The sequence below is a fragment of the Xiphophorus hellerii genome, chromosome 10 (assembly GCF_003331165.1).
Source record: "Xiphophorus hellerii strain 12219 chromosome 10, Xiphophorus_hellerii-4.1, whole genome shotgun sequence".
NCBI lineage: Eukaryota > Metazoa > Chordata > Actinopteri > Cyprinodontiformes > Poeciliidae > Xiphophorus > Xiphophorus hellerii.
This window is the reverse complement of record NC_045681.1, coordinates 7,467,829-7,492,170: the sequence shown is the minus strand read 5'-3', so window position 1 is coordinate 7,492,170 and position 24,342 is coordinate 7,467,829. Positions and strand designations below refer to the sequence as shown.

Below are 24,342 nucleotides of genomic sequence, written 5' to 3'. Positions count from 1 at the left end.
CAAATTGAGTGTAATCACATTCAGCAAAAATCAAAACATGTTCACTAAACTGTAGTCTGAACTCATTGTGATAATGAAATAAATTACACCCAGAGGAAGATTGCTCTTTTAATCTAAACTGCTTTCCTACTGGTGATCCGAGTCTCCAACAACAATTCTTGTCCTCCTTTAACTTCATTTCTGACAGAAAACCCAATTAAACTGAATAAGTGTGGGTATAAAGACCAGCTACACGACAGAGAGAAAAGATGGATGGCAACCTTTGCCTCAGCATTAAACATCCAACTTGCATCACAGTGGAACCCAGCGTACCCACTGCAACATAGTGACCACAGCAGCAGGCAGGGCCATAACTGACCAGTTTGGTTTTCATCTTCATGCTCCTCGTTTCTTCATGTCAACAGTGAGAACGTAATTTGGTTTATCCAGGGCTAAATATTATAAAAGACCAAACAAACTGCCATAATCAAGTTTTTTATGCCAACTAAAAGTACAAAAATAACAAAAAGAAACTTAGATGTATAAAATATGGAATGCAACTATACCAGTGTTAATCTATTTTAATTTGCCTTTTATTTTTTAATCATATTTACTTTTTCCGAATCATTTTTTGCTTGTATATAAAATGTATTATATTCTGTTTACTAAAATACCTGGGCTATTTCCATGGGTAAGGGAGAAGATGGTGGAAAAAAGCATCAGAAATAAAAAACAAACAAAAAAAAAAACAAATCTGAAAAATAACAGGCAAATAAAAATAAAACCTCTTTCTAAGGAAATTTGCTTCACAATTTAAGTTCTGTATTTCTATCATAACAATTTCTGAGCCATTTATTTATTCCTGTGTTGATTACGGCAAGGTGACAAAAATCTTGGCACTCTGTATTTTCCCAATTTAAAGGCAAAGTGACTCATCAGCATCATGAGCTTAATGACGCTGTGTGGGTGAGTGTGGGCCGGCCGAACCTCTGATGGACTCATCCGGCGCCTCTGAGGAGCCGACCTGTCCGTAGATGAAGGAGTAGAGGCTGACGTCAGGGCGCCGGCGGAGGCAGTTCTTACAAACCGAACTGTAGTACTGCTCCAGGAGGTCATACACCTCCCCTGTGATGGAGACAAGGACATTGTATAGACTGCCTTGTTATGATGAGAAAGAAAATGTTGACTTTCAAAAATCTACAATTATTAGTTGAGGTTAACTTTACATGCAATCCTATGAGCATGAATGAAGCATGAATTTGGGGGATTTGATGATCCAGTAGAAGCACTTTTTTCGGGTTGCAATGAATATACAACATACAACTTAAAGGACGTTTTAAAATATGGATTAGATTTACAGATGTACAGTATTTTACAACAATCAAGTTTCTGTTATAAAATGAAATAAATGTTTGACTACTTTTCTGGGCAGAGTTGGTGCAGTTTGTTTAAATTGATTGGATTTCTGTTAGCCTGGTTTATTCAAGTTTTTGAGATAGTTTGAATATTTTATCAACTTTGTGCAGAGCACCAGTACCACTGACAGACAGCATGCTGCCACCACCTTCCACCACAGCTAGTACAGTGTTCTTAGGCTTGAAAGACTTTCTATAAGACTTGGCTATAAAGCTCAAGCATCGTCTCTTCTGATGAAACTTTTAGTTTCATGTGGGCTGTTGAGATGCAAATTCAAGTCTAGCCTAAGGGAGATTATTTTGGGATTAGAGCTCCGTTTTGTTAGATTTACTCTTAGCTGAGGACAGTGACACAAGAGTTTGAGAGCTGGAATAATCCTGACTCTCAGAACCACTCTTCTTTTATCTGAGGGAACCATTTGGACATTGGAACGGTGGTTACCCATCTGAAAACATTTTAAGTAATACGAAAACAACTAAGAGAAAACTAATAGATGTTGGACTTATTGGAAGGCATTTTAAAACTTCAGCACAACATACTGTATATACACCTACCAAAATGTATAAAGACATGGGAGGCTGTCTTCATAGAAAAAATAAACAAACCAAACTCAAACACTGATGCCATTGGCTAAGCAATAGTGTTAGTGTTAAAACCACGGGCTGTAAGACTACTTTCAAAAAAAAGAAACAGACGGGATGTCTGACTGCCTCACCAACACTGATATTCCTCTTGGTGAGGAAGGAGTGCATGTTGTGGACATCTGTCATGAGCTGGTTGTCACCAAAGGTGAAATAGGCGACGTCTCGGCCCGCCTCAGCAGCTGCCAGCATCTGGATCAGAGCTGGAGGAAAAGAGGGCTGTAAAACCTCAACAACAGAGAATGTTTCTGTGCTCGACCAAAGCGGATACAATGAAAGCTTGGAAAAAGAAAAAAATTATTTGAAAAGATAAAGAAAAAAATTTAAATAAATGAATAATTCCTCTAAAGTTGATGTTTCCATTAAAACCACATTAAAACCAGTCTCTGTATCCTGTACTGTAAAAGGTGAGTAATCAAGGGATTAGGTCTCACCCCCACTGTGAACTCTGGATCTGTTAGTAAGCAGAGCCCCGACTGGCCCCGGAAAGCTGTGAATATTTTAAGAGACTGGAAATACGTCTGCTGATTAATTAAAGTTGGGAAAGTGCAGACGTAATGAGCAAAAGTGAAACAACATCTCGATCAGCACTCAACACTGAGCATTCTACCCATCAGCAGTTTGTCTCGCTGCCTCTGCTTCAACAGCTGTCCTCAAAAATAATTTTTGTGATTAAAGAAAACGTGGCAATGAGGGACCAGAGAAGCTAGTCCTAGATAGCAGACATCCTCTCAAGTAGGAAGTATCGATATAGTGAGTCATTAAACTGACTTTGTGTCCTCAACATAAATGAAGCATTTTTGAATCACTGACCCCAGTAGCAGTCCACACTAAAGGTACACAATATATCACTAATTTACTGTTATTGCTTTGTGACCGTATTCAATATTAACATTTCAAAGAGCTGCATGAACTACAGTAACAGCTTATCAGATAACCACACATTCAAGCTCTCTATGCCAGTGATATTAGAAGAAGCTTGCACAATACAGCAGAAAATTAGGCATTTGGATGTTTCTGGTGCAGTCGGCGAAAGTTATAACTAAGTTATTTCATCACAATTAGAAAACGATGACTATTTGTTTATCACAAGTCATATTGTTCCACATTCACAAGCATTATTGCATATTGCTGTAGCAGAACTCCACATCTTGTGAAATCTCCCCTAAATTCTTGAATAGGCTTTGCGTCACAAAGTATTTTTTTAAAATAAATGCTCAATTTTAATATATATGGCAAAAAATGTTGTAGTTATATCTCATGCCCCCAATTTTACCCATCAATCTGCAATTTCTAGCCTTTTAATATCTCTTCATAAACATCCTGCAGATCTCATTATTTCTTTTTTGTTGTTGTTTGTTTGTTTTTTAATTATTATTATTCACCAGTAGGTGTATATACAACAAACATTATAGAGTGGCAAAAAGGGGTATTGACCTAAAAAATAATTAACCAGATATTATAATGAATAACAGCAATAGAAATCAAATAACCAAACAAAAAGAACAAAACAGAACAAAAAAAACCACACACAAACCTTTCAAGGAGGCAGTTATGTCTGTTACTCTACACCTTTTACTACCAGTTTCTCCTTTCAAGCAACTTTCCATTAATATACACGGATAGAGCGTTTTGTGAGCCATAATTATCAAACCTTAACAGAAGTAAACATTTCAAATAAATCAATCTGTGTGTAACATGCCAGTTTCATGCCCTTGCACTGGATCACTGAAGTAAAGCGACTGTTCAATAATATACAATGTACAGTATACAGTGTGATACAGATAAGGGCTGAAATGCATAAATATACTGAAAAGCTAAGTTGCTATTGCAAATGAATGGAAAAATGTCTCCTAAAGCTCCCTGAGGAGTAATAACAACACAACACACACAGAAAGCTGGAACTGATTGATGGATTCAAGCAGGCAATCAATTTCACTATTAATGCAACATATCAACTTTGGCATTAGATCAATAGGAGGAAGGCAAAAAAAAATGCCTTAAGTAAACGTACAAATTCCTGGAAGACAAATGGATGCCCATGCTGGAGCGCTTTCTAGTTGAAATTTATTCTGCTGCATCCAGGAAAGAGAGTCCAATTAAAGTGATGATCTGAGCACTTGTCTAGTCAAAATGTGCTGACGTCAACGTTACGCAAGAGACGTGAACCTTACCTTTGAGTCGTGTGTCGCCTCCGAAAACACCACAGCCCCAGTTTCCTGTTGCCACTGCGGCGAGGTTTTGACTTTCCTTCTCAGAGTGAGAAAAGCCACAGTAAGCCTACAAGGAGAATCAAAAGATTTAACAGCAGTGTCAGACAATAAGTTCAAAAAGAGGATGTAAAAAAGCGCAGAAGTTATGAATATTAAAATAAAACATATATGGCCTCACAAATCCTCTACATTAAGCTCTGTATTACAATGTACACACATAAATGTATTTATTTCCTTTGTTTGATTGTCTTTTTTACTGTATTTCCTTAAAGTGTGTATGAAACATTTAAGCACCCAGAATAAAATAAAAATGCATGCCAATAATTATAAGGTAACAGTATCTAAAGGCACTAAAAGAGAACCAATCAGGCAGTAGCTGAAGCATCTCAAATCATAAAAGTGCTTCAGACACATTAGAATGTATCACTATCACAGAAAAGAGCAATATATTTAAAACATTGAAAGGCTTGTTTATTTTAATTCCATCACATCTACGAAACAATTTCCCAGTGGGGCATGCGCTTTAGCTAGAACATTTTCACTCAAAATTAATCAAATGAAAATTATGTGAAAATACCAGCTACTCTTAATTTTTTTTCCAGTAGCTGTGAGACTTTGCTCATACTAAATACATGCCGTTGGGTGATTTATCTTTCCTTCAATTTTTTAATGTGCCATTTTGGAGATATGAGAACAAAATCTGGCTTCACTGTTGAGAGTCATAACTATAAAACACTCCTGTGTAAATCTGAGGTATCAGACATGCCATATGAGCCACTGTTTTGAAAGCTACTTCAACATAAGATCCAAGCGAGCTTGAAATATTTATTTTAACGTTAAAACAAAATGCAGAGTGAAAATAAATGGTAAGAGCCTGTCCTCCCTTCTGACCAGTGATAAATTCTTCTTGGGAAAGGGCAGATGTGACATTTAACTGAACAATATTCGAAACAGGATTGATATCTGTGTTTATGCATTCTTCACCCTGATGTCAGAACTGTCAAACTGCTCCATGCTTTCTGACAGCAGACCTGACAACATCAACATCTTGATTTTTTTCCAGTACAAATGGCCATTACCTCTTCGGGAAGCTTAAGGATAAATATAAAAAAAAGAGTACCATGTGAATATGATACATGGGACTGGTATCCTGACAGTAAATTTTCATGATTCCAATTAAAATCAATGATGGATAATTCTGGGTACTTTAATTAAACATATTTTCATAGTATGTATTGTATGTACATATATTTTCATCTAAATCATTGTATATGAGAATGGTTGTATATGGTAAATTGCATGCAGCAAAAATCTAGCAACATTACAAAGAAATGAAAAAACTTAGGCAAACAAAAAAAGTTTACGGTCACCTTGTTAAGTTCCCTGTTAAGTTTGTCAGGGTGAAACTGTTCGAGAAAGTTCCTGAACTGTAGCGCATCAATGGCAACAATCTCTGTGCACCGTCTCCTCCAGTCGTCTCTGGAAGAGTCAATAAACAGACTTGAGAACAACAAAATGTGGACAAAATACTTAGGAAGTATGTTGCTCAAAACAAATAAACAAAGGAAAAAAAGACAATACTTCTGCAAGGAACCACAAACAAATAGACATTCAATAGATAAAATATTCAACAACAGGCTGTAATCAAAACACCAAACAGATCATAATTTAAACTTCAAACTTCAGGACATGGCTGATGCCCGCTGATGTTAAAATAAAAAAAGAAATGGATTTATACCTTGGAATTGTATCGTGGTGACAGCCAGCCCACTTATACGTCTGAGAATAACCTGTGTATTTGCTATACTGTTGTGATCCTGAAAGACAGCAACATCAAAAACCATGTTTAAAGTTTGTTCATGATGCTAGTTATGATGATGAAAGAAAGGTAAAATTAGAGAAGTTTTAGTGAAACCTCAATACTGTGTCCTTTTTTAGGCAACTTAAAGCTTAAAAGTAAGGGATATAATATGACCAATGGTGGAGAATAAATAATCTTAAATAGATATTCCTGCAATAATTGAATATTTACTGCCAATACAAAAAAAAACGGACCCCCCACCCCAAAAAAAAAAGTGACAAAAAAGTCCAACATTAAACAGAAAAAAGATGTACGTGCTGTAACAAAATAAACAAAAAAATACTCCTCCTACTCAAAGCAATTAAAGAAGAGACGCATATAAAAGAGCTCTGAACTCCAGTTGGCATCATCATCATGTTGCTCTTAAAGTAATGGCCAATATAATTCAAAATCCCTTTATAAACAAAAAACAATTACATAAAAACATAGGAAACAAATGCAGAACAAATTTTCCCACATAGTAAACGCTCTTTAAAGGTTAACTTTGATTCAGTATAAATGGATATTGTGACTGCTCAATTAATTGTTATATTGTAGGAATAAAGCACAGTTATTAAACAGGAAGAAATTACTTTAAACTACTATTTCCAAGTGTTCTGTTTAAATTAGAACTTAGAAATCTCAACAATGGAATAATATCTCTGTCATAAAACTGGAGGGACATCTGTTTGCTGTTCAAGAACATGACATTTTAATGGTCCCTGACATTTTTGCATTTGAGCAGATAATACGTCAGGAACAAAATTAATTCTTCTTCTAATTTTTCATGAGCAAAATGTTCTTTGAAAAGGTATTTGTGGAGGGAAGCATATAAATACCGCATTTAGAGAGAACCAACTATTAGAATTATTTATAAATAACAACAATCAGCAGGTCAAAGTCAAGTATTAAAGGTCATTTTATTCATGTGCAAATATATCCAAGCATGAAAGTCTCACATTTGTGCTGGACAAGGCAGTGAAAAGTCAGAAGTGCATCTCATTGCTATGTTAATTCAAAGCTGGGAGGAGTGAACTTTTTTATCTTTAATTAACTCATATCAATGTCTTTCTTAATGACCAAGGAATAAAAAAAGGAAACATTTTGTTTTTGTGAACATAAACAACAACATAAATTACATAAATTATGCTATCAGAATATTGTGGATAAGTGGTGTAAGATGGGAAACATTGCATAGACACAGCAGGCTGCCACTAGTTTTATTGGTTTCCACCTTCCGGATAGAAAAAGAAATACAATCTCCATGTCACTGCTTCCTGCTTACTGATTTAAAGCATCTCCTGGTCAGCATCGTCTTTAAACCAATCATGTGACTTCTCCCTGATACTATTTATACTGTTGACCGTCCCAATGGCAGCCAGATATCTACCAATCAAGAAAAATTCAATTAGCCAGAGCACTTTTGCAAATTTCAGTGCAGAGCTTCAACCCATTAGGCTGTGTTGCTGCATGCCAAGACCTCTTGCAGAGAAATATGATTTACCGCAGTGGGCCACGAAGCATCCGAGGCTTGGAGTTTTACAATGGGAAGAAGAGATATTGGCTGAGTTTAATAAAGATGATGGAATGGAAGAGTCCATTAGCGGAGCAGGTCTTGGGCAGGTCTTCCAGCTATAATTAATTCTGTGCTGGAGTAATAAAGTTAAGTGGAGCAACGGGAGCAAAGGCAGGCACGAAGTCTGAAGGTGACTCGGCCAAACGGGAAGACGGGCATGTCTGGAGATCGCAAAGACAAAGAATGTGATGCCTCACTTGCTATTTTAGTCTACAGTTCTGATACCATGTATAACAAAAAACATATTCTTAAAAAAATGTGACAACAAAAGCCAGAAGCAAGTAGAATGGTTGTTTCTTGGCAATGCAGACTGAGAAACTGAAAAAAGTTTCTCAATCACTGCTCATGTCAAAGAGTGAAGAAAAAAACCCCACCACAGCTGAATAAACTTTATTTTCCTGCCTTAAAGTAGAAAACACAGTTTTATTCTAGAAATAAAACTAAAAATAATTTGAAAAACGAAACTAAGAGAGATTATTATCATGTTAATCAGTAAAATCCAAACCTTTGTTAAAGAGATTCTTTTAATCCGTAAATTATACTAAAATACAAGGCATACTTTTTTTTTTTACTAGCCATTACTAGAATACACTGATTGTTGTCCTCTTTAAACCCAATCAAGCTCCTGCAAACATTTCCACAAAACAAAAAGAAGAAGTGGAGTAAAGGACAGGTGCCATCAGCCTCCTGCAGAGGGAACCTTCATGTCTGCCGTCTTGTTATTGGGTCTACACAGGTTTCTGACAGCCGTGTTTGTTGCAAACATCCAATTGTGAAGTACAGACTGTACTAGGAATTATTTAAGAGAGAGGTTCAACAGTGCAATCAAGTCCACCAACTCTCCATCTTCCAACTACCTCTCGAAGCCAATCAAAAAGAAACATGTGAGAAGGACCGACCGGGAAAAACGGCAAAGCCATAAACATCTTCAAGCTGACCCAGAATGGGGTAAATTGAAGATGTAAACATCAATACTTTTCACATCAAATTAAAGAGTGTATGAAAATTGAAGCACAAATGGAATAAATCTTAAGAATTACAATTCCAAACTGGAAGGATAACAATCTATGGCAAATTCATGAGTGTATTTGCAGGCATCCTTGTCTTCAAGAGGCCAGATGCAAATAAATATTTGCTTTCAAAAGAACTCTAAGGAACAAATAAGATATCTAATTACAGACACTGTTTGCAGGCATTTTAATAAGGCTAGAAGTATACAAAGTCCACCAATGGTTTCTATATCAGAGGAAATTGTAGGCAAAGCAAATAGTTTATCATTCCCAAAGATGTTTGCAAAGACCGTTTGCATCATGTAGACAGTGCAGAAGAAATACTGCCTGCTGAAAGCTGGAGCTAGTTAAGGAAAAGAGAAAAATACAATCGTGATGCTGAGTTTACAGAAAAGGACCGCAAGCTTCAATTCAATCTCTTTTCCCATGAAATCTGCCTCAGATTTTGATAATCTACTTACTCCAATTTGCTGGACATAATGGGTGTGTTTGCATCTGCATGTATTCAGAGAAGCCTCTTTCAAAAATCCAGTGCAGAAAAAGGAAAACAATGGGTTCAAAATCTCCCAACCAACTCAATTAGATTATAGAAGTAGATAAATAAATGCCTAGAAAAATAAAGTATCGTTTGGGTTCACTGACCTGTGATAATGAGGCACTCGTTATCATCGAGTGCCTCTGTGAAGAGACGCGACACGATGAGCTCAGGGTTTATGAGGAACCGAATTTCTTCTTGAACAAGACCAGCACCAATAACTCCTCCTCCTACAAACTTGTTGGCAAAATCCACCTGAAAGATAAGGTAAGACCATGAAAGATAAAGAAAAAAACATTCAAGCTTCTGCTGACCCTGCTCATTTTCTAATCAGTCAGATTTTGCAAAAAAAAAAAAAAAAAAAAAGAGCAAAGACAAGAACAACTTCTCAAACTTTGGAAGCAAAACATGCTATGAAATTGTATTTGCCCTTTATGTTTTATTTTTGACAGAATCCATGACAGGTTTATTGGGGAGGTTAGCCTGAGGTGGTGGCATTACTCAGGCAATCTGTCCACTATGCCAAAATGAGCTTTGAGCTCTCCTCATCGCTGCATTTAGTTCTGTAGCCGCCAGTAGCAAATATCAAATTAAGAGATTTATTTAAGGAAATAAACTGCAAAAATTATGCTTTCTATTTATTTTTGCAAGTAATTAAATTATTTCAATTCATTTGAAATTGTACATTTTCAGGGCTGACGGTTTTTACTCCGTGACCCACAGTTGGCCCAGACCGAACCCATCACGGCCACATAAAAATGCTACAAAAAAAAAGTTGAGCAGCGGGGTGAGGGTAGATCTCTCCACTGTGGTCACTCAACATTGGGACAACAAGCCAGACTCCAGAGTCTGCTTTGACAAGCTGTCAGGACCTCAACCCCCAGCCCCACCCTTGCAGAGCATCCATCAATCGGAGCTACTGCGAGCCCCTGAGCTGGTCGTGTGCGCACATCAACTGTCAGCCCGTGGCCACCAGAGGCAAACAAAAGGTGAAAGTCGGAGGGGGCCGCGCTGACAGTGTTTGGGACGCTTAGCCAACATAGAGAGCCGAGGAGGCCCAGAGGCCTCGACCCCAGTCCCAGCCCAAACTCCCTCTGACGTGTAAGCAGCTCCCTTAAAGGGGCTTATTTTGCAGTGCTAAGCATTCTGGGTGAAAGACTTCAAAATGTGGTGGCATAGTGAATGACTACTACAGAGGAGAAACAGCTCCTGGTACATTTAAGTTGCTGAAAAATGTAAATAAATCTAAAGCAGACTGTAACATGTTTTAACTAGTGTACACTTCTAATAGACAGGGCCGTAAACTTTTTCCACAGTAAAATTCAAGGACTTTTCAAACATTTTCAACATACACTTTGGAGATAAAAACTAAAAAGAAAGTTTCAATTCACTATTACATAATGTATTTATTACTGTTATTAATAATGTCTTGTGTTTGTACTCTACATTCTACAGAAAGGACAAGTTAGACTAAACTATAACAACATGTTATGTTTTGAAAAGTTCTCTCTCACACAACCTATACACCTGACTGGCCTAAAAACAAGACACAAATATGACCAAAAAACATCCAAAATTTCAATAACATAGTTGAATGTAGAAAATATGAGACAACCTTTATTTCAGTTACAGATCAATAATTTGAGCTACTAGGAATAATAAACATTCAAAAATAAACTAAAAAAAATCTTGCTACAAAGTTTCAGCAAATAGAAATAACCCAAAATTAAAAAGTTTAGTCGGATTTAACTTCAGAAAATAAGAAAAGAAAGTCTGTCTTTTTATTAGGTGTACGCAAATATTTGGCTTCAACTGTAAATAACCCTTTCCCATTTTAGGCGTTTAATCAAACATTAGATTACATTTTATTACAAAACCTTGCAATTTGAATATCAGGCGTCTCAAGAACTTTATACAGAACTGAGCACTCCCTTAACACCTATTTGAAATTCAAGCATTTTCAAGGATTTCAAGCCCTAAATAGAGGTCTTACCTGAAGCATCCCATAACCATCATCCTCAATGGTCCCTTCACATGTAATGTGGAGCCTTGTGAGCAAAGTCGGCGAGCTGAAATGCAAACATTGTTTTCCACATTCCATTTTTAGTAAGCTCCTGTATCTTTTGGTGCTCCTTATACTATTCTAAAAAACAAAATCAAAAAACAAAACAAACAACAAAAAAAAAACGACAGCAAACCTTTTCCAGTTGGGAGGTTTATCCAGTCTTTGACGGCTGAATGTCACAAGTCCTGTAGGTTCTGAAAGACACAAACACACAAATCAAAAATGATTGCTTAGTTTTCTCTACAACAGTTCAATTTAATCAAAAAGCAATAAATCTGATCACCTACTCTGTTCAGTGACACTTTTAAAATAACACATCAAGGTTTTCAGCTTCTCAATCTTTCTGGAGGATGAGCCTTCAAACAGTCTGAAAGGAAAAAGATACAGAGTGATATTTGTATTAATTCTGCTGCCACCTATTTATTTATTATAGTTATTTCCTACATTTCCACTGAGAATTTCATCCATACAATTTTTTTGATTTTTCAAAAAACATTTACCTAACTAAATTTTACAATCTGTACATTCCACAAATAATCTTCTGAAGTCATCTTCAGCTGGGGTAGCCCTTCTGCTTCAAGGCTTCAGGAATCCTCATCCTTTCTATAATCTTAAATCAGTCCCCCCCATTCTACTGTGGCATCAACAAGGTTTTGTAGTCTGCCTTACTGCTGGTCTCAGGTTATTTTCTCATTTTTAGACCATTCTGTGTAAACCTCAGAGATAGTTGTAGGCAAATATTCCAGCAGATTTCCAGTTTTAGAAAAAAAGATCAAGTTGTCTGACACCAACAAGTATGCTACATTCAGACACTTACAGCCTCTTTCTTCCCCATTCTAATGCTCAGTTTGAACTTCAGCAAAGAGTGTTCTTCAATTCCAGATGTCAAAATGAGTTTGAGAGTCTCCATCTCTAAAAAACAACTACTTAAACAGGTATACCTAAATAAAGTGCTATGTCAGTGAATACGATTATATTTTCTTCCTGAGGAAGAACGCTCAATCTTTAAAGAAGTTGGCCATGACATACCATCTTACCACCAACTGACTAAAGTCAAGACGACCAAAAACTGTTCATTTGCAGAATCATTGCTGGAGAGATGGATGACCTCCATTTTAGCCCCGTGAGTTCAGTCATGCTTTAACTTTTGATATGAATTAGTTCATCTCTCACTCAGCCTCCTTTTCAGTCGCTAGCCGATTAAGTAGGATCTCCTTTGCAGTTACGAGAACAAAGTTGCCCTAGGCTGTCCATCACAGTGCAACACTCCTGCACTGTCCCCGCACTCACACATAAAAAAGAAAAGAAAAAAGGGTTCAGAGATCTCTCTGTCTCCAGGGATACATTAGGAAACGCTGTGTCCCTTTAAAGCAACAGTGTCCTGAGGAGGAAAAAAGGTCCTAGCACATATATAAAACTGCTGGCAGCGAGAAGCGCTGGATATACGAGTGCACTTTGAACACTAAACTCACAATATCCTTCTTAATATGAGTCTAAAAGAAGCACAGATGAGTCACTAAAAAAAAAAAAAGGTAATTTTATGGAACGAAAATGAAGCAATGACAAAAGCTTGCTGCACTAAAAGCCCTTCAGGGACTGGAAAACTCGTTCAGTAAAGCCAGTTTCTGCTTTCATTTGTCTTTTTTTAGTCAAAGTGGCCTCAAGAAACAATCCTCCCTCTTGTAGCTCTCAGAAAAAATGTACTGGACATGAGTCTGCCACCAGCGAAAGCAGTCTTTTAGTAACAAACTGTAATATAATCTTATAGAAATAGAGAATTTACCTAAATTATTTATACAGTATTTGTCATCAATTTAGGATTAAAGTCATGTTATAATTTTAAAAACATGCGACTTCTGTCTAAATGTAATAATATTTTGAGGTATCATACTTCATGATTTTATGTTTAAATCTGATGAGTCTAGCATCATTTTTGTGTACATCTATAACTTAAATTACAAATATATAAATATTATAAAATAACATTTATATATTATGAAATAATCTAGGTTTGGAAATATATAAAGAATAAATAAAAATGGCCAAACAATTGGCCATTTGAATACCTTTCCTATTGACTGTAGCTGTGAAAAAAACAATACAGGTGACTGCATTTGGTTTTAGCATCATTTTTACAAGTCAACATTCTTTGACAACAAGAACACACACTGAATACTTTTAATATGTAAGGTGAGAGAGAACTAAAAGCTTCCTTTGCAGCAGGCGGAGAGACTGTATCTTTATTTCAGTTGGCCATTTTTTATTTTTTTTGCAAGACTTTTTGCCAATTTCTACACATCTGCTGTGGGGTGTAAACTTGCCAAGAACAAAAAGATGTCTACATGTGGGAGCAGATGATCAAGCTTTCCAAAACTGGCAAAAGGAAAACAAAAAATCTGGACCAGTTGACAACGTACTGCAGAAGTTACATAGAAACAACAAGAAATAAACTTAAATATATATTTTTTAAATTATAAAATTACCGGCATTTATGGTACTGGCACTGAGTGCTCAGCCTGGGTGTCTGATGGATGTTTCTTCCCATCGAAGGGGAGTTTTCCTTTCTACTGCCACTATACAAATTTTTAGTATAAGGGATTGTTGAAAACCTAAAGACTTCATACACTGCTACATGACCTTTCGGGAAGATTAATTGCTGCAAAGTCAGTGGCTCAATATAATCGGCTGAGTTTTCTTAGATAGAAATATGAATAATAAACTGAATCTGAGCGGATTGTTTAAATCAAATTAGAACACTCAGGTCAATACATGACTTTCAATCTGTCAATATGATTGGACTGAATTCACTATACATTTGCGTACAGATTAGATGCTTTATGATGTGCCTTGAGACAACATTTATTAAAACTGGTGCTATAAAAAGAAACTTATTAGAATTGAATTAAATAGGGTCCAATGAGGATATTTAAACTAAAGCATGGATACACAAAAATATTCCCACCCGAGTTTCTAGTTAGGAATGACTGCCGTCTCTCCAAAACCATGTTACTGAGACAAAGTGCATTTGCTTTAAAAATATTGAGCAGCAAACAGCATCATATCTTAGAGCATGAAAACAAAAACAAATTTCCAAGTATAATATGTACATACATCAAAATCAGCCTTTTCTTTGTTTTTAAAGCAGAAAAGTTATTCTACAAATGCACAACAGCAAATCACGAATGGTAAACATTGTAAATGGATTTTATTATTGACCATAATTGCCATTCAAACAAGACTATATAAAAACAATGTGCAGACACTTAGTGACTTAGCTAAAGGTTGGAGTGGACACTTTCCCAAAGATCCTCTACGCAGAAACAATGGATGAACTTTTCTAATCCAGGTAGATGAAGAGGATGGATTTCTCCTTACTAAAGTCACTCTCACAGTTAAAAACACTTTTTGCCTCTGAATTATGAAAGAACTGAAATCAAGGCTTTGGATAAAGAACAATCCAAAGCAGAAGGAATTGAATATAGCAAAGTTCATGACACAATTCCAGAAGATGGCCTCACTCTGCAAAATACCTGCTGATGTCTGCTGCTCACGTTATTAATTAACCCAACATTAGTGTGTTCCCACTGCATGTCTACTCATGCTTATTAGCTGCAGCAATGACCTATTTTTCTCAGTGTCTGAGCCAAATGAATGAATGAGCATGTCAGTTTTTTGCACATCAGTGTGGCAATATGGGTCAGAAACAGAGCAGACATAATGTGAAGTGATTCATATTTTTTCTAGGAAATCTTTTTTTTTTCACGAGCTGCCACTGTGGTGACTACAGGAAAACTGAATTAGCCACAGAGAGCTTTTAAATTTCTGGGTATGGTGCATGGGTAGTTACCCTGGGTATGGGTAGTTAGCTTCCTTCCTACTACCTGCCAGACAACATTTACATGGTTATTAGTTTCTTCTTGGATGACTATTGTGTAATGTTTCGACACATGAGTTTGATGTTCCATGGAAAACATTTACACTTCTTGGCCAATTTTAGCCACCTTATGTTTTATGTATTTTATGCCATCTTGATATAATTCAAATTTTTCAACATAGAAATGAGTATCATGAGCTACAAGGTCAAAATTAAGTGAAATTTGTAAAGTCATGCCCTTTAAAGCGAAGGAGAAGAAAAACTCTGAGACTACTTTCATTTTAGCTCATTAAACTTTATGTGAATGAAATTCTCTTGGAATGGAAACTTTTCTTTTTTTTTATAAAAGCCAGTGGTGCGTTCCTTTGTCAAAAGCAGCCATCGGAGTCGCTTTTAATCTAATTTCCTCTTCCATTTAGGTAATCACATTGTGATTCCAACAGATATCGGCAACATGACTAAGCAAGAGATCTGTAGACAGATTTTACATTACATCCTAACTGATGGTCTTTATAGCGACGGTATGTAAGGAGAGAGAAATACGGAAGATTTTCACAGATGCAATCCCTTGACTAAATCTAAAGAAACATTTTCCTGAATCAGATGTCGTAGAGTAAAATCAAACAATGAAGAAACAGAGCTCAGGAATTGGCAAGGCAGACGCAGATGAAGTGAGAACACTTCATCTGGTACAATACAATTGCTTGCACTGGATTTTATTCAGAGGTATCAGAGTTAAGGGGAATTAACACAAATGAAAGCCACATTTTTGTTGTGTTGGCTTCAATTTATGTCACTGAAATTCTTAAAAATACACTGAAGCTTGTGGTTTAAATGCAAAAACACATGAATACATTCCAGCTGTACGAATACTTTCGGATGATTTTTGATGAGCAAGTTATTTCAAAATTATACCATGTTAGAACGAAACGTGCCTGTGCCAGAAAAGGTTTATGGTTTACCAATCGACTATTAAACAAAGCAGAACATCACACACACAATACCTGATAAAGTTGATATCTGGGTAGTTGCAGTACTCAGTCTTTCTGGAGTTTCTTCTGGGGAAGGTACAAAAGAAGGCGTTTGCGAGCAGACATGCCACCTGTTCCTGAGACATGGTGATGGAGTGGCTCATGCCTCTTTTCAGGAGGGGGATAGGCTAGAGGACAAACAGAGGTACAACTGAAGAAGGATAAAATAATTTGTGTTATGCCAACATGATAAGGAAGCAATCTGCATGAATGTAATAATGTGTAAACTCTGAATGCATTTTTATTGATTCACTAAAAAAGAATGCATATGTGGCTTTAGTACAGATGTGCTATGTTACAGTTTCTTTAAAGAAATATGTTATAGGTCCTCACCCCTTTTACGACAACTAGACAAGATACTTTATCATCTGGGGACCTTTGGGATCAATCTGCTGCAACAATTCACCAAAACCAGCCAGTCAATGCAATGCGTAGTTACTGGTGTTACCTTGGTGCAGAGCTCAGATGCTCTCAGTGCTAATTGCACCATGTCTGGCAGCAGAGAGTCAAACAGATGTTCCACAGCATCACGCTCCAGGACCTTGGAGACAGCAAGAGATCTGTTTATGTTTGTTGTTTTGCCATAAACTACAGCTGCCTCTCTATTACTCATTCAGGCTGATTAGTTGAAGACATATTAAATACACTTGTCTGACACTCATTTAAATTATGAAACAGTAAAACAAACAAACGATATTGAAATAAGAAAAACCATCAAAGTATTATTGATGCAGCACAAATTTTGACGACATGAATGGAAGCTATTTTTTAATGTATATAATGTGAATCCGTGGTGTCATACTGTCAAAATACACATTAAAGAAGTAATCCAAAAATTCATAATGCTTGTCGTTTATAGAACGCATTTTTATATATTACTTGCATTAGCCCAGTAGTGGCACCAAAATGTCAGAGTTATCAATCACGACGCAATTTCATCAAAGTTCCACAGCCAAGCAAACTCATTAAACAATCTTCCAGGAAGAGATGCAAATGACCAAGTGTTCGAAATAAAAAGGGCTCTGTGTGCCCAGAACAAGAAGCTCCGGCTTGTGATTTAGCTTGGAGCATTTATATTATGGCAATGGAAGCTTGGCTAAACACCACTGTAAGTAATGACCAGGCTGACATCATAAACTGCTCCTCTGGGTGTAATAAATGACGGCAGTTGACACGATGGGGATAGTAGATATAGCTGAGGTAATATTAGGCAAGCTGTGTAAATAAGCAGCAGACAGAGACTCACATAAGCTGACTTAACTGTCAGTACGACTTAAGACCAGCTCCGCACGTAATACCAGATAGAAGAAATCTAACAAAACTTACAGTGTTTTTCAAAAGTATTCATGATTAAACTTTTCACATTTTGTCACATTATAAAACATACATTACATTGGGATTTTGTGAGATAAACCACCACAAAATAAGGCATAATTGTGAAGTAAGAAATTTTTCAGTCAGTCTATGAACAGGTGACTAAGTAAAAATGAACCCCTTTGTGCTAATAAGCATACAAAGAGTACTTGTTGGGCAGAAGAGAGAAAAATGAACTGAATTCAACAAAACTGAGGCTGTCCGTCAACGGCTATTCCGTTATTCATAAGGAATACGAGCTGAGATGAATATTCAATGAGGACGCCTGACCCGTCACTCCATGCCATTCATGTGCATTTTTGCTCTGACACCAGAAAACATTCTGCTTATATCCAGCACAAGAGCTTGAGCTATAACAATCTGAAGAAACAGATGCATTGTACAAAAGTGGTATTGTTATTTCACTCTGAAAATGAAACTTTATAATCAAAACATCATACCTCATTGGCAGTTTTAAATTATTTTTGAAACTGTGCTAAAAATATTATATAATAAAATCAATTTTCTATTAGACAATTGAAAGTCAAGTTTGCTGCACAAGCAATAATTGTTTTCTTGAAAAGTGTAAAATGTGCAATATTAAGATCCATAAGCTAACTTAAATATAGTTACAAGCAGCAGTGTAATAAATTTTGTGCTAAATCACTATTTTTCCAGACCTAATTTAAATAATTTCATTTATTTACTGCAACTTAATAGTCTTAAGAATAATCATTTATTTCTCCTTTAATTTAATAAGAATTAAAAAAATATCAAATATTTGCCATCAATATGAGTTCCACCTAAATTCCATCTTCAACCATTCTTTTATCCATCCACTGTCTATGCCTGCTTATCCTTGTAGGGGCACAGGGGAGCTGGTGCCCTTTTCTAACCTTCATTGGGTGAAAGGCATTGTAGAGACAGACCACCAGTTCATCACAGTGCAAAAAACACACAGGGGAAGCATCCAGTGTACACACACACATACTTAAAAGCAATTTGGATTCTGGAGAGAGCAATTAACCTAACAGTCATGTTTTATGACTGTGGGAAAAAGCCAGAGTATCTGGGGAGAACATGCAACCTCCACGCAGAAAGACCTCAGTGCTTCCATGCAGCCCCACCGTTCCTTTATCAATTGCAGAAACAAATTCAGTCATTCTGGTTCGACATCACAGCTAAATCAGATTTCAACATTAAAACTAAGCCTGTGGCTACAGCCTCTTTCAGTGCAGGCGTTCACTTTGATGGAATATCCTTTATTTTTGACATGAATTACATTTGTTGCATGGTTATTCAACAGAAACTGACTGGATTGAGCTGCTGCCTATTATTTAATGTCAACTATTTTCATTTCTGACAAGTTAGTAAAAATGACCTTTTGTTTGAAGATTCAATTATTACTCAAAGCTCCCGCTTTTAATGGCTGGAGAATTTTCCATTTCGTTCAAATCATTTACTGCTCAAACTTGCATCATACTGACATAAAACAGTCACTTTTTCCACCTGGAGTATGAAACACTATTAAAACATAAAGCATTGCCAGCAATAGTCTAATAAACTTGGGAAATCTTATTTCACTTGTATCACAACAAAGCAATGTCTCAAACAGAACGTCCCTCTCTCTTTCATGATCCAGACATTCAGCCACCTTCTGAATCTTTACAGAAGATGACGCAGAGCACTTTAATAGGACAGATGACGTATGGCCTCCAAAAACGACTGTCGAAGACACTGGCGACTCTGAGCAAAGAGCAATGAGCCAAAGCTTTACTGGGAAAAATAAAGCATATCTTTGACTTGAAGAAAAACAACTAGGTATTGTTAATTATTAAACTTAGGTCAAAATATTCTACGTGTCTTTATACATTTCTCTATAATATCGCACGTTGCTATCAGTCTTTGGATTTGATTCATGTAACTTTGCTGATAAAAATAAATAAATACTTGCGTTGTGACTTTAAAACCTAACCCTACAATCATATTTCACTAGAAATACAGCTGCAGGTCTTAGACTCAATGGAGAGTCTCTTTCAAACCTGGCCACACAGTTTCAGTTGTAATCCACTTTCAATTTAGTTGATCCTCTTGCATTCGGTTCTGGACATTGACTGGGCCATTCTAACACAAGAATATGATTTCACTGTTGCCACAAAAGTGATTTTGTGGCAACATTTAAATGATATTCAGCAGGTGGAGGCAATTATATACTTTGATTATTTTATGAATGTAAACCATTTCTGTGTTCCTCAAATTATATATATAAGTAGCTTTAGATTCTGAACTATTTCCAGAGACACCATGATACCTAAAAACAAATCCCAAAAAAGTAAGAGTGGAAAACAATTATTAGAAGAATAGCTTCAGGGATATGACAGTCATGATGCTCTCTCAGAGCTCAGAGGTTATGTATTTCTATTGATGTTGATGAAAATAAATAGATCGACAAGCAACATTTCATTTGATTTTTTTTCTATATAGATGGATAGTTGGACACTTGACGGTTCATTACCATTAGAGTAATCTTTTGGTGTCTTGTGTTTCCTACTTTTCTGTGTTTGCATGCAGAGTAAAAGCTTTGTTGAGCAAAACAAATATTACTTTACCATCTTCGGAATCAGAAGAATTAACAAGAAATAAAGAGTAACAGTGCTTTAATAATTATACTTTACCTTGTTACAGTATAAGTCCAGTGCTGTGAAGTCCCATTTTTTGGCATGTGAGGCACTATATTTCAGCACTGCTTCCTGTACCAGAATCAAACACATTTCAACTTTTTTTTAAGCAAAAGAAATATTAATTGCAAGTTCAATTTATGTGTTCAAAATCCATTGAAATTTCAACTACATGTTATAAAGCTTTGTTCTTTTCCTTTTCTGAACCTGAAATGCCATCTTGTGGTGTAACCAGGTAATAACAACTATAGTTGTGTGCACGTTACACCTGGTCTCATTTTTACAAATTCCAATTCACTAATTTGTAAACCTAATGCATAAACACTGGATACTGGATAAACACAAAACAATGCATGACAGATTTACACATCTTAAAAACAAAAACTCCAGAAGAAAATATTTTGTGTGAAGTAGAATGAAGGGATAACAACGTACAACCACTTACCTTCAACTCAAAAGCGTTTGTGAATTTCTTGTCTAAAGTTTCCTTGATCAGATCCCACCGACTCTTTTTCTGAGGAAAAACAGATGGCATTAGCATTCAGTGGTGTAAATTCAGATTGGGAACAAATAATGACACTGTTGTGCCTTCTACTGGTTAATAAGGCACATGACTCTACATGGTTTTTTATATTTATTCCAGTGAAATTAGTATACATTTAGACTTTGTAAGAAAAAATATCTAGACAACTTAAAAAGATTAAACAACATAATGTCTTTTTAACATAATGTGGCTTTAAATGACTCTAGAACTCAAACAACATTTTATTTGAACAAAAAAAATGTTCATACAAAAGCAAATTAGAAGTTTTCCACATTTCAGCCCCACACTTTCATACAAAGTCTGCATCTGTGATGTTTTATGTTATTAAACAAGCAGCATGAGAAACACTTCCAGTTTTACCTCATCATCAACTGGAAATAAATTCCCGTTTGAGCAGGGCATCTTCACATGGACATCATCCCATGTATCCAAAAATGTAGCTGGATATGGAATAGGAACTTTACAGTTTTTAAGAAGGTCTGTCTATCAGTGGGACAAGCAATAAAAAGTAATAGTGTTAATGTGTTAATTCATGTTTAACTAAACACTGCCGATCAGATTGGGATAAGTCTTTTAATTATTTTTATTAATGCATTTACACTTTTCTTTTTTCAGGCTGTAATTGTGATATGACACACAACCTAAATTAATTTAAAACAGTAATTTGGTGGACCATTTTCTATTCAGTTTAGATCTTTTACTCAAGATAAAACAGACCTAAATACACACACTGGAAACACACACATGCCTACAACTATTGGTTTAAAACTCTTTGCAATTTGCCAATTGACCAAACACTTTCTGTAGTCACCGAGTTTTTGGCATATTTTTTCTGAATTTCTAATCATCACAATAAACTTTTTTTGTTATTATACGTATACAAGCTACACCAGTGTCAAGTTGGAAATCTACATTTTACAAAACTATTACAGCAGAATTGTATGTATTTTTTTTAAGTAATCACAAAGGCTGTGAAATTGAAAAAGCATTCCTAAAACTCTTTTTGTGCTGTTTAAAACGAAAAAATTTGTTCTCAAACCCTTATCATCACGATGTGCTGGTCAGGAACATCTTTCAGCGGAGGAAGCTTCCCACCACATTCCGGCATCCTCCTGAGCTTGCCGATTGGCGTTCCCAGCCATGTAACTCCAGGAGCTGTCTGTTCTTTGTCTGGATCTTTCCTCTCTGAAGGCTTATTTTGCCCACCATTTATCACAGCAAAACTCTGTGCTGTGCTCCCTGCAAAAAAGTCTGTTATTTTTGTTCTCTGTCTGGTATAGCCATCAGAGTGTGAAGCGCATGCTTCCACTGGTTGTTCTTCTATCTCAGAGTCGTTGGCAGCAGGCAGTAAAGGACAGGCCTCATCAAACTCTTGTGGTGTTAGTATTTGGGTATCTTCATCCATCGAAGAAACTGAGGACTTCTCAGCATTTTCATAGTTTGCAGATTCAGCTGATGGGTTCAGCTCATTTCCCGTCCTTTCCACATCCTCTTGACCTGGACACACTTCTGCACTTAAACGTGTTGAGGGCTTTACCAACCATTGTTCAAGGGTATTTCTAAACTTCTGAGTCGGTCTCGGGCCGGTGTTTTGAAAGGAGCCTTTTCTCTTTACGCCCCGTAAACCGCCTGCTCCAGTTTTAGGTCGCATATCCATTTTTGTTTTTATTTTGTTTTCCTTGCTTTCTTTATTTATTGTCTCATTTCCGTTGCTGTGGTGACAAGAACACACACCTAAGGAAAAAAAATAGAAACTGTAAGAAAAATTGGTTTGTTAGACACATTAGAAAAATATTGTCTGAGCAAAGTACCTTTGTAAAAAGTCGTAGGTGCTGTTTGTTTTGTTGTCTCAACTTTTGTTCTCTTTGATGGTTCGAAGTCTGTCAATGCACTTACTCTACAAAACAGCGAGGCATCGTCAAATACATTTTGAGGCGGAACAGAGAAATATTTAAATTTAAAAAAACTAGAAATGTACTCACAAAAAAGCTTGAACAGACGCCAGATACACGGTGTTGTTTGGTTTAGTTGAAATTAACTGTGGCTTTTTCAGCTGACAAACTAGTTTTAGCAAACGCCACGAAGCCATGCATGAGAAACTATCTTACAAATAAAAGACAAGACGGGAGATTGATTAGAGGCATGAGTAATACTGCAGAAATTACTTAAAATTTATTTCTTCTCTGTATTCAATCAAATGATGATAGCTCACGTACTAGCTGCAATGCTAAGTGCCCCTTTTTTATTACAGCTAGCAGCCAAAATAAGCGAAAAAACTTTTTCCCGAATATAAAAGAAACTATCACGAATTTAGATACTACAGTACGTGGACATTTATGCACATATCACTTCATAGAATACATTGAAAATACAGTTGCTGGTTTGTTTGTTGTCAAAAAACACGTCCTAATGTAACGTCTTTACGTCACAACTAGCTATTCTTCTTCTTCTTCTTTAAGTTGCCCCAGTTAGGCGCATCAATGATGTGTTGCTGCCATCTGCTGTTCATTGTTGGACAACTCAAATGTCAGGAACTAGGGGTAAGCAAAAATCATCTTACTCAAGTTAACGGTATCACCACTTCAACATATTTTTACCCAAGTAAAAGTATAAAGTAACCATCCAAGAAATTACTGAAGTGGCTGTACAAAGTATTTTGTTATACAGTCCATAATTGGACCGAGTACCTTATCAGATCTGATACATTTAAGAATTATGTTGCCATGCTGAATAAAACATAAAAATATGCGCAAATTCTGCCATTTTTAAGACTAGCATGAAAAAATAATTATTTTTAAATACTTATTTTATTCTTATACTTATACATAAGATCTTATTACATAAGGTCAATAAAAAGCCATTTTTCAAACAAAAGGCCTGCTAAAAAAATATATATATATATAGATCCCTATAGTATGTATGGACACTATATATTTACTAATATAGTTTCTATAAATTACTATATTATTTACAGAGTAGTGTGGAGGTCAAAAGCCTGAGTGCTTTCTCATTTGTTAAGGAAAACCTGGCTGCCACCTTTAGCTCCTCTGCATTCACTGGATCTGGTATCCTTGATCCTCCTTCATAGATTCTCTAGTGGGGTGAAGTCAGGCCAGTGTGTTGGCCAGTCAAACACAGTAGTCTGCTAGAGTATAAAATCAGAATGTCATTTAAGTGTTTCAGCAGAGGGAAGCATGAAATGCCTTCCTGGTAAATGGCTGCCCTGTCTTTGAACATCAGAAACTTCGAACCACTGAGCAACAGTGCTTTTTGCGTTCAACCCAGGTACTACTAACATCAATGGTTAAGCAACAACTTAACACAGGGAATTGTGAAAGCTTTACCCCATATTCTGTGATTGTCCAGCTTTTGTAGCTTGGATTCCTCACCCAAAATCTTGATTGGATCTTACCTCACAGTCTTTTGTACGTAGGTTGCGGTTCTCCATAATGAACCTTTTGTTAATGAATGTTTTTTTTCTCCCATCGAACAAAAAAAAAAGAAAAAAAAGGAGCAGACTTGAAGTTATTAAATGCTTAAACAAGAGTCATCTTTAACACAAGAATTTTCTATAATAAACTCCAGAT

General features: G+C 36.2%; 1 protein-coding gene across 3 annotated transcripts; it reads right to left on the bottom strand.

Annotated features, from left to right (window-relative positions):
- Positions 1-556: 556 nt before the first annotated feature.
- LOC116727363 (poly(ADP-ribose) glycohydrolase) lies at positions 557-23,188 on the bottom strand. Of its 3 annotated transcripts, none has more exons than XM_032574751.1 (17): positions 22,738-23,188; positions 22,567-22,652; positions 21,795-22,489; positions 21,116-21,238; positions 20,657-20,725; positions 20,209-20,283; positions 16,629-16,721; positions 16,154-16,308; positions 11,563-11,642; positions 11,409-11,469; positions 11,204-11,279; positions 9,318-9,465; positions 5,988-6,066; positions 5,620-5,728; positions 4,211-4,316; positions 2,111-2,239; positions 557-1,104 (listed from the first exon to the last, which is right to left on the bottom strand). In XM_032574751.1, the coding sequence occupies exons 1-17, from the start codon at positions 22,842-22,844 to the stop codon at positions 929-931; spliced, it is 2,367 nt and encodes a 788-aa protein (XP_032430642.1). In that variant the 5' UTR covers positions 22,845-23,188; the 3' UTR covers positions 557-928. The 3 variants fall into 3 exon arrangements, with proteins under 3 accessions (XP_032430642.1, XP_032430644.1, XP_032430643.1); XM_032574753.1 differs by having other exon boundaries at positions 22,567-22,650; positions 22,734-22,833; XM_032574752.1 differs by lacking the exon at positions 21,116-21,238.
- Between the last annotated feature and the right edge of the window lie 1,154 nt (positions 23,189-24,342).

Coding starts and splice junctions, on each gene's coding strand:
- LOC116727363 (XM_032574751.1), bottom strand. CDS start 22,844: ATGGCTTCGTGGCGTTTGCTAAAACTAGTTTGTCAGCTGAAAAAGCCA. Junction 20,284..20,656: donor CAAACGCTTTTGAGTTGAAG/GTAAGTGGTTGT, acceptor ATTCTGGTACAG/GAAGCAGTGCTGAAATATAG. Junction 16,722..20,208: donor TGGACTTATACTGTAACAAG/GTAAAGTATAAT, acceptor GCTGTCTCCAAG/GTCCTGGAGCGTGATGCTGT.